Genomic DNA, 11,335 nt, shown 5'->3' with positions numbered 1-11,335 from the left:
ACAACAAAATGCCATTTACATTGTCAAACTACAGCAACAATTTGGCATGAAGGGCTTAACACATCTAAATAAAATAAAAATAAAAAACAATTCTACAATAAATTAGAAATTACAAGGAGATCATAAAGTTTCAGTGCTTTTTCACTTTGCATTTTTACAAGGGCTTCTGCAAAACATTTTAATTAATTTCTAAATATAATAAACATAGGAGGGGAATCCCAGCCGTGCATACAGTATTGTCGAACGCGAAGTCATACGTCATCAGAGTGCGTCAAAATAACCCGCCGCAGCAAACGCGCCACATTTCATTGTCATTTACCAGCGGTGTGTTTTCTACCTGCATGTGGCCTCTCTTTCGGATCATTGCGAAATTGTGCACGCTTCCTGCTCATGTAAGTATAGTTACTATATGTAACTGATATCGTTGTATGTTATTTATCTTATCATTGTGTTTCCGGCAAAAACGGAACGGGATAATGTTATAGTAAGAGATACAATGCTTCTGCGCCGATGAGATTCGCATCTTTGCTGTATCGTTTATTAAATACACGAACCATGCGTTGATTTCTCGAGCCTGAGTCTGTTTGTATTCAAGTTGTATGAAACTGCATGTTTGCATTTGACCTGTTGGATTAAATAGAATAGCAACGGAATTACGTATTTTCTTAGCATCGTATTCATTTTAAACTGAAATCAAACTGCAGTGTCCTTGCAGTGTAAAGTGAGCAAACCAGAGAGACGACTGGTGCATAATTTGATAAAAGTTTTGTATTTTTGTGAGCTTTTTAAAATCAATTATGTGTATAGGCAGATTTGTTTGAAGCAGGATTTGCTTGTGCGTCGCTATTTCTTATTCATAATTCTTGTAGAAAGCTACAAGAGGGGGTTACCCTTCATTTACTCTATCAGCATTGTGACATTGCAAATACATTCATACAAATATATATTTAAACAATTAGATGATTACACTTCTAATGAATATGTTTGTGTTAGAAAATAAATAAGTGACATGGTAATGCGCTGAGCTACAACAGTTGCAAGTTAGCGTGACCGTGTATGGATAATCTAGGTTATAAAGCGCCTCCGGGAGACATTCAGCATGCGTGCTCAACACAGAGTTGGCTTTGTTTTTCCGTACATAGCCCATATCTTCTCGGACCTTCTCTTCTAGAGTAGATAAGACGTGATAAACGCATCCCCGGAATGTTTGACATTTCAGGGTTCAATAGTTAGGTTATAAACTGCAGTGCAGTTTTATGTCGGTCACAGTACTGTAACCTCATGAATTATGCTTGGAGGGTCGCAGGTTGAGGTTTGCTTTCCGTCTGCTGGGTATTGAAATCTGAAACGAAACCGATGGCTCAGTGGAGTATTATAAAATGAGTAGTGCACTGCAGTATTTATATGTCGTGCCGTCAACTGATATGCGTTAATATGAATACTTTAAGATGTTAGAATTATTAATATGTTAGTGCAGTTTCTTTTTTTTTTTTTTCCAGTGTCTTTACACTTTATACATTTTGCTCAATTGTTAAAGTATTGGTAATCAAGTAGATATTAATCAATTAATTAAACTTTGAAACGCTTGTGAATAATAGCGCCGCCTACTGTCGGTGTGGTGAAATACGCTTGCAGAGAGAATTTCAGACAGGAATTCGAGAGGTTTTTGAAGAATGGAAAGCGAAACCTAAAGTAGTCTGTGCTTAGTTTGCGCCATAGTTGTCCTAAATTGCTACATACCGGCCTTTACTTCCCCCCCACCTTTTATTAATAACATTTACTATCATAACACGTTTTCCTAACTAAATACGTCTATACAAGTCCGAGGATCATCACGTGTTGTGGAGTTTGTAGGCCTAAAGGATTTGCAAAGGGGGATAACATTCAGGCGTATTTTATTTTTAAAACGCATCAAGTGTTTAGTTCATCAGTCAGATCACGAATCTGCGCCTCATCCTGGCCTGGATACAGACGCGACGCTGATTCTCGTTACTCAATGTCAGGTTTATCTGTCTCTTACCGCCTGTTGTTTTTGGGGTGTGTATGTCTGTTGAATATGGTGCAAGTTTGTTCACCTGAACGGGTTTTTCTAATGTAAATTCTAAGTTCCCTCATTTGCAGAATCTGTGTTGAAAGCGATATAAAAGATATAATGGCATATGATACAAGATAGCTTTTTAATAAGTATTCTGTTTTCTTTTTTTTTTTATCTTTTTATACCCTCATAATGTTTTGCGGTGATATGCAGAATTGTTCTAGATTATTACAGTTAAAACATTCCCATCATTCATTTTGTGAACTGTTGGCATTTTCAAATCCTTTCAAAGTAAAAAGAAAAAAAGTCTTCCTCCGTTCTTATTTTTTTTTTTTTTAAAGGCACACAATTAATATAAATGGATAAACTTCTTAGTCTTCCAACAAGAAGTCTTTTCCAACCTAAACCATTTCTTAGTTGTTCACATTAACAAAAAAAGTATCATTGTAATTTCATGTTTTTGGACATGTACCATGGTAATACCGTGGTGGTGTTTGAAGTACTGTTGCAGGGCTGTGACCACCAAAGACCAAATATTCTGATTGTTAGTCGATTTATGATGACTTAAAGGAGATGTTAGGGCCTGAGAGCCTCCGTCACCATTCACTTTCATTTGTATGGAAAAAAGATGTTCTGGAAGTCAATGGTGTAATACCATCTGATACCACACCATAATACTGATGCATTACTTTCCTAAGGGATGGCTTCCAAAAATGCCAAATTAGCACTAGGACTGTGAACTGAAACAACATACTAAACCCCAATTTGACAAAAGTTTTCTTGTCACCTCTACATGCATATGGACTACCTAACCATTCACTTCAGTTTTTTTTAGGCGGTGCATTATGTCTGCAGTGATGTGAGAATCTCTGTCAGGAAGAATGTGGTTAGAAGTACAACAGGTTTTTCTTTTTTTCCACTTATGATTAATATCAAATATATGGTAACCTTATTTTAGTGATTTATTTGTTGCCTGACTCCATTAAAATAATGAATTTGCATCTTATTTTAGCACTGTGATTCACACCAGACCTACACTAAACTGTACGGCACATCACCATGCATTATGTAACTTGTTAGTGTTAGGTTCAAAATAATTTTTTTTCTTTCAAATCGTTTGGGACTGCCTTAAAAATCAGCATTATTGCTCATTGTGACCATAGCTGCTGTGGTTGCTCACAGTGGGAGAGAATGTCCTTGAAAATGCCTTATTCCCTCTAATACCCATGGCCACTTTCCCTCATCATAAGGATCTGCAAATTACTTGCTAAGCTAGAAATAAATTGGCTGTGTCACAATAAGCATAAATAATTAATCTTTGAGCCTGTTGAGGAGCTAAGTTCTCAAATTACAGTCTACTGTGTTGCCCAGAAATGGGCAGACAGGATTTGTGTGTGTGCAATGACAATACAATATCAGAATCCCTTTGTCCCCTTTGCATTTTCTTTCATGGGCTCTTACGTTCTCTCTTTCTCTTTTTCAGAAGAAGCAGTGCACAGACTAAGCCTTTTGCCATCTTTGTAACATTTCATTCACCAGCCATCTGAGTCGCATCCTAACAAGTGCACACATCCACCAGGCACACAAGTGCACAATCTTACAGCCTTCTCGCTCCCTACCCCTGCGCTATGAGCAGAGGTAGAGGAGGCTCGAACAAAGATTACCAGCAATTCTCCCTCCCACACCACCAGGATAAACCTTGGTTTTATTCCCCGTGCCAAACAACCTCCGGTCACCCAAGGGGCCCTCGTGTCCCAAGCCCCAGCTCCGTATCTGGCAGGTACCCTCATCCTTCCCTTTACTCTTCTTACACTGCGGCTCCTGGTGTGCTTCCACGTGGTCCTCCATTTACCCCAGCTCCCTCTGATCCACCCCTGTGGGCATCCTCCCGGCACAGCAGTAATCAGATCTCTGACTCAAATGGTGTAAGCTTCCAACAACAACAGGTGCAGTTCCTCAGGGGAGAGAGTGCACAGGCTCCACAGTTCAAAGCACCCCAACAGCGAGGGTCCCAAACCTCCAGCCGAGGGGAAGAGGGTGCCACTTGGCCATTCCAGTACCAAGCAGGTTTTTACAACTTTGGGAGGAGAGAGGGCTATAGCCGCGACAGAGCAAACTGGCATAGGGAACAGAACCTTGGATATACATCTGGACCTAAGAGAAAGTCAAGGTGGATTCAACCACACCAACAGGAACAGAATTATCAGAATCTGAATGCAAAGCACTACTGGAAGGTAGATGATGTGTCCAGTCTATCCTCAGGCCTTCATAGTCTGCGTCTAGATGACCGGGTAACAAGGGTAGAGAACTCTGACACCGTGTTTTCCTGCAGTAGCTTTGCCAGCAAGGTTTCTAGTTCATCTGGCGTGGTCAGAGACTCTCTGTGTTTGACCCCTGAGATCCAGAACCAGGTCCTCTCTTGCTTGACGTCACTCGGGCCAGACGAGACCCTTCAGGCCAAGGTCTTGGCCAAAAAACTTCGTCTGCCCAAGAAGATCATTAATAAAGCCTTGTATACCCTCTTAAAGTCAAATAAAGCAGTCAAACCAAGTGAGACTCCTCCTCTGTGGAGACTCCGCAAGGAAGAGGACGGTGAGCCCATCGAAGAGAGAGACAGAACACAGTCTACAAAGGACGCTGAGAAATCCAAAAGCCAAGAGACTAGAGCAGATAGCAAGAGCACCAGCGCACACTCAGAAGCACAGTTCCTTGTTGAGGCTATCAGTGAAACCAGCAACGAATCTGAGGAGTCTGACGGTGACGATACTTCTGAAACATTGCTTTCTGATCAGGATCAACAGACACTTTTACCTGCAGCACAGTCAGAAAGCTTGTCAACAATGGCAGATTCTAAAGACAACAAAGAGCAGGTCCTACAGTACCTCTATGAATCAGGTACGGCCATTGCGCTTGTGATCGCCAAGAACCTCGGCCTGCGGAGTGCCAAGCAGATAAATCCTACACTCTATGCCCTTGAGAAACAGGGTGATGTAAGACGTAACGCAGAAGTTACACCACATATCTGGGAGCTTAGTGCACACCGCCAGGAGAAGATGGAACGCCAGCGGAAAGCTGCTGCACCCACAAAACAGAATGTGAACAGTGCTGAGATGTCACACTCACCAGTTGAAGGGATCACAAATTTGGCTGCTGTTAAGTTAGAAGCGGCTGGTGGAGATGTAGGATTTTCGAGAGGTGCCAGCGAGTTCGCAGCAGCAGAGCCGATGGATAGGAGTGACAGTCCATTGAGCATGTTGGCAGAGGAAAAGGATAACATTTTTAGGAATGCAACCCATGACATGCCTGGCCTTGAGCTCATCACCAGCAACCCCAGTGACCTGTCCTCCTCCACCTTCCTCTCCTACCCACCTCTCCATGATTTTTCTTACTATCAGGATATGGCCAGTAATGGAGGAGAACGCTCACAGTGGGCCTCTGACGATATTCCAGAGTTCTTAAACACGATCAGGTCAGAGGTCGCTGTATCGCTGGCTGCTCCTCCTCCTTCTGCCCAAAACCTGGAGTTAAGCAAGTTACAAAAGCTAAAAGAGGCCTGCTCTAAGAACCCAGTTAGTGGGCTGATGGAGTTTGCTCAGCACCTCGGAGGCACTTGTGAATTTCTACTGCTTGACCAGTCTGGACCTTCACATGATCCCAGGTTAGTTAGTGAGAGAAAGTTTGTTTGTTTTTGGATGGATGTAAATGTTTGAGTCTATATTAAAGTTTAATCGCTTTTTTTATTTTCACTGAGCAGCCTTTGGTTCTGAACTTTTTGTTCAGAAGTGTAAATGTTTGACCGGTACACACAGCTGTGTTAAGTTAAAGAAAGTTTCTGAGTTCAAAACAAGTTCAGTTCAATCGACAGCATTTGTGGCATAATGTTATGACAAATGTTTTCAAGTTAATTGAAGAACCACACATCTCCATTGCTCATTTACCATGAGGTTTCAAATAGACTGCTGACTGTTGATTTGCTCTGTAACATGGTTTAAGTTTACTGCAGTAATATATATATTTTTTTTGTTAAGTCTTTTTATTAATATTTTACATAGTATAATATAACAGCAATTTCAAAAACAGATTAAGATGAAATCAATTCTCTTGCTCCAACAGAGCTCCCCATCCCCACTGCACCATTACATATTATCTTACAGACTTTTCTGTTCCATATTATCATGGCCTCACAGGGTCAGATATAAGAAAAATGAGGGTAAGAAAGAGAAAAAAAAAAAAAAAAAATTAATAATTCACACAGGAAAAATTACATTTGGATCCATTTGCTGTATGCAAGTCAGCACTGGCTGCCAAATAATGAAAAAAGTTTGACTACAGCCTTTAGTGGAGTATCGAATCTTCTCTAGTGCAAGATGATGAATAAGATCCCTGATCCAATGACTAAAAGTAGGTGGAGATCTGTCCTTCCACTTAAGCAATATAAGATGTCTAGCTAATAAAGTCGAGAAAGCAATCATATTTTTAGCATTATTATCTTAACAGTGTTCTGTAGTTAAACCGAATATTGCAAGAATGGGGGAAGGATTAATAGATAAATGCAGAAATCCTGAAAGAAAATTAAATATTAATTGCCAATAATTAATAAGCTTAGGACATGACCAAAACATGTGTGTATGATTAGCTATCTCAGCTCTACACCTATCACACAAGGAGTCTATATTTGGTGAAAATTTAGCTTTTGTCCAGTGTAGGTGGTGAACTACTTTGAACTGAATAATTGTATGTTGTTAACAGATTGAGGTTGAATGAATCTTATTTATAATATCTTGCCATGCTTCTTCTGAAAATTTCATATCAAGTTCACTTTCCCATTGTTGCTTTGATTTTGTCAAAGATGTTAAATTCTGTGAGGAAATCAAAGAGTATATCAGACCTATATTATTTTTGGAGAGTGGGTTGATTTTCAAAATGATATAATGAATAAAATGAAGTAGAGATTCAGTAGGTAGAGCTGGAAAGTAAATAGTGTTAGATGTCATAAAACTGCGAATCTGCAAATATCTGAAGAATTGTGTATTTGGAATATTATATTTTGCTCTTATTTGCTGAAACGACATAAAGCTATTATCACTATATAGATCTTTCAATGTGACAAGTCCTTTCTCTTCCCAACAATTAAAAGCAGTGTCTATAATAGAGAGAGTAAACATATGATTTCTCATGATAGGGGCATGCAATGAGAGATCAGTAAGCGAAAAAGCTTGTCTAAACTGATTCCAAATTTTAAAAGATGCTCTAACAATTGGGTTTAAAGAAGGTTTAGACAATGACTCAGAAAGAGGTATCTTTGTACAAAGTAGAGCAGGTAGTGATGTGGGCCTACAAGAAGCTTTTTCTAACAACAGCCATGTCGGGTTGTCAGAAGGGTTGATCCAATACAACATAAATTTAATATTGGAAGCCCAATAGTAATGCTGAAGATTAGGGAGGGACAGTCCACCACAATAGCGATGTCTTTGTAGTATATCTTTACGTTTCCGAGGGATTTTCCTGTCCCAGATAAAGTCAGATATCAGGGTGTCTATATGCATGAAGAAAGATTTTGTTAAAAAAAATAGGAAGACTTGGAAACAAAAACAAAAATCTAGGCAACACATTCATTTTGACAGTGTTAATTCTACCTCCTAAAGATAATAAGAGCAGGTTCCAGCAGTCAAGATCCTCTTTTAAATTGTTTGAGTGGGCAGAAGTTAGCTTTATAGAGTTTATTATATTTATAAGTAATCCAGATACCCAATTATTTAAACTTTTCTGTACTTATTTTAAATGGAAAAGAGTTAGATAATGTAGAATGAGATGTTAGATTTGTAGGCATGAGTTCACTTTTATGTAATTAACTTTATATCCAGAAATTTTGCCAAAGACATCTAACAGTCCAATCAGTACTGGTAAGCTTGTAAGTGGATGAGATAAGTATACAAGCATATCATCTGCGTAGAGAGAAACTTTATGTTCGATACCTCTTCTGTGAATTCCCCTAATAGCAATCTGCTCACGTAAAGCCACAGCTAGTGCTTCAATTACTAACGCAAATAAAAGGGGTGATAAAGGACAACCCTGTCTCGTGCCACGCTGTAGAGAGAAAAAGGGAGATAAGTTATTATTTGTACGTACAGCCGCCACAGGGGATGTATAAAGAACTTTAATCCATTGAGTAAATTTTGAACCAAACCCGAATTTCTTCAAAACATAAAACAGATAGTCCCACTCCACCCGGTCAACAGCTTTCTCAGCATCGAGTGAGAGTATTACCTCAGGGACATCAGATGGAGTGCGGTCATAAAGAATATTTAAGAGCCGACATATATTAAAAACAATTGCCGATTTTTGATAAATCCAGTTTGATCACTGGATATTATAGAAGGCAGAACAGTATCTAACCTACGAGCCAACATTTTAGCCCGGATTTTACTGTCCACATTAAGAAGAGAGATGGGGCGGTAAGAGCCACAGTCAAGAGGATCTTTTTTTTTTTTCTTGAGAATGAGCGATATGATTGCTTGTCGCATAGTTGGAGGTAGGGTACCAGAAGAAAAAGATTCCTCAAATACACTTAATAAAAGTGGAGATAATTCATTCTTAAATTTTTTATAAAACTCGCTCGGAAACCCATCTGGGCCAGGCGATTTTCCATTTTGCATTATTACTAAGGCGTTAATTTCTTTAACCGAAAAGGGAGTTTCGAGTTCAACTGCTGTCTCGCTGTCAATTGGAGGAATGGTAATCTTATCAAAAAATGAAGAAAACAGCTTCTTATCCTTATGGGATTCAGAAGTATATAATTCTGAATAGAACTCATAAAAACAATGATTGGTCTGTGAGTGTTCTGTATACCTAAGGCCTAATTTACCTTTTATTTGGGATATAGTGTGATCCGCCGTCTTTTGTCTCAGTTGATGAGCCAAAACTCTCCCAGCCTTTTCACCATGTTCATATGTTTTATAGCATGTTTTGTTCATCAGATTTTCAATGTGTTTAGTACTTAAAAGATTATATTCTGTTTGAAGTGATAATCGTTGTTTATATAAATTAGGCGATGATTTCTGGGTCAGGGTTGCATCTATTTTTAGTATAGCATTTTCTAATTTCTCAAGTCTGGCTGTTTGTGCTTTTCTAATGTGGGAACTGTAATATATTATTTCTCCTCTCAAATATGCTTTCATTGCTTCCCATATAACTGAAAAAGGCATTCCCGGGGTTTGGTTATGTTCAAGAAATGTTTTTATCTTAGACGATATAAGTTTAACAAATGCTTCATCTGAAAGCAACAAAGTGTTTAAGCGCCAGGGACGATATGTCATATGTAACTGGTATGCATAATGTCATTGATAGCGGGGCATGATCAGAGATAACAATAGCATGATACTCACAATAACTAATTAAAGGGAGAAGATTCTTGTCTAGGAAAAAATAGTCTATACGCGAATACGTTTGATGAACAGGTGAGAAAAAATAATAACTTCTTGACCCATGATTGCGAAAACGCCAGACATCAGATATCCCATATGTGTCAAGAAATAATTTAATGGTATCGGCTGATTTGGATGGAATGGTAGCTTTGATAGAACTACGATCTAACAATGAAGACATTACGCAATTCATATCTCCTAGTATCAAATAGTGTGTGTCCAGTTTTGGTAGTCTTTGAAAAAACGACTATCATAATTTGATGCATATACATTAGCTAGGACAACTGGTATGTTGTAAAGTTTACCAACTACTATGATATAGCGACCTGTACGACCATCGAAACCTTAAATAGGATATGTTTTTCAATAAGAATTGCTGTGCCTCTATATTTAGAATTAAAATTAGAGTGATATAACTGACCTACCCACTCACACTTCAATCTAAAATGGTCTTTTTTACATAAATGTGTTTCCTGAAGAAAGGCAATCCCCACTTTAAGTTGTTTTAAATGCAGAAGTACTTTTCTACGCTTGAAAGGGTGATTTAAGGACTTAACATTCCAGCTAACAAAATGTATATTGCAGCCTGCTGATCTACTGGCTGTAAAAACAAAACAAAAAACAAAAACCAGAATCGAGCCATGACCGCATAGGATCTGAGCAAGTATAACAGTAGTCCCTCCTCTAAATTAACAGAAAAAATGCAGATTGAGTAAAGTGCAAAATAAGAATCTGGTGCAGTAAAAACCCACCCCCATTCACCCAAAAGAACAGAGTGAACCCCAAACCCATTGAAAAGACCTCCACACATTTAAGTGCTTGTTATGGAGAAATCATAGTGTAGCAGGCGCTCCTAGTCAAAATAAAGAGCGTATAACCTATTATCAATATTTGTCTCAAAGGCAATGTGGTCCTTTTACAAAAATAAAAAATTACATATTAATGAATATTAACATGTCCAAAAAAAAGTCTTACTGCAAAATGTAGTACCATGCCATACATCTTTAAATATTAAACAATATATTCGCAGCCAAGTCATCTACTCACCAACTGGAGAGAGAGAGAAAAAAAAATATGATGCTGTATCTGTACTCGACAAGTTTCTGCTATGCAACATTATCTAACAACGATGTTTCTCTTCACATATGCCATAGCCTCGACTGGGTCGCAAAACAACTCCTCGTTGCCATTGTGAGTGATTCAAAGCTTCGCTGGGTGAAAGATGCCATAGCGTACTCCGTCTTGGCCTCGTAGCAACTCCTTAACATCATTAAACGCAGATCTTGCGCGAGCCACGCTGGGAGGATAGTCTGGGAATGTAAAATTGTGGATCCTTTGAATCGCAGGGGTCCAGCCTCTCTGGCTCTGTGTAGAATCTCGACACAATCCTGGAAATAATGCAATTTGGCCACAATTACCCGAGGTTTACCCCCACTGGCCTCGACTGGAGACCGCTATGTGATCTGTCCACAAGCACTTCCCTGTCCATGCCAAGAACATCTTTTAGCAGCTTTGAGACTGAGGCTGGAGAGCTCGAACCTGGCACCTCTGCCACGTTCAGTATATGGATATTTGACCTCCTCATCCTCCCCTCCATATCAATGCATTTCTCCTGTAGACCCGCAACTGCTGTTTCAAGTTTACTCACAGACGCTTGTAATGAGGTCACATCATCTGAACACGCCGATAACCCATGTTCTATATCGGTTACCGTTTTTTTCATAGTTTCTAAATCTGAGCGCAACAGCGCGATGTTGCCGACAACCACCGTTTTAACGCTGTGTAATTCTGACCTCAAATTGTTGAATTTGTCCACAAGAACAGTCTTCAATTCAGCCCTGAGCAGTGTAGGGATATCATTTCTCATCAGCGACAG

General features: G+C 39.1%; 1 protein-coding gene across 3 annotated transcripts in view; it reads left to right on the top strand.

Moving 5' to 3' along the window:
• The first annotated feature begins 265 nt into the window (after positions 1-265).
• LOC127453546 (double-stranded RNA-specific adenosine deaminase-like) overlaps positions 266-11,335 on the top strand; it is a 37,294-nt gene continuing 26,224 nt past the window's right edge. The window contains exons 1-2 of one of the 3 annotated variants that reach the window (XM_051719973.1): positions 266-392; positions 3,519-5,693. In XM_051719973.1, coding sequence (XP_051575933.1) covers positions 3,664-5,693 — 2,030 coding nt within the window. In that variant the 5' untranslated portion in view covers positions 266-392; positions 3,519-3,663. Of the gene's footprint in view, positions 393-1,697; positions 2,038-3,518; positions 5,694-11,335 lie in introns of those variants that run through there. The other 2 variants (XM_051719972.1, XM_051719974.1) reach the window with 2 other exon arrangements.

Source organism: Myxocyprinus asiaticus, chromosome 16 (genome assembly GCF_019703515.2).
Source record: "Myxocyprinus asiaticus isolate MX2 ecotype Aquarium Trade chromosome 16, UBuf_Myxa_2, whole genome shotgun sequence".
Lineage (NCBI taxonomy): Eukaryota > Metazoa > Chordata > Actinopteri > Cypriniformes > Catostomidae > Myxocyprinus > Myxocyprinus asiaticus.
This window is presented reverse-complemented; position numbering and strand designations above follow the sequence as displayed.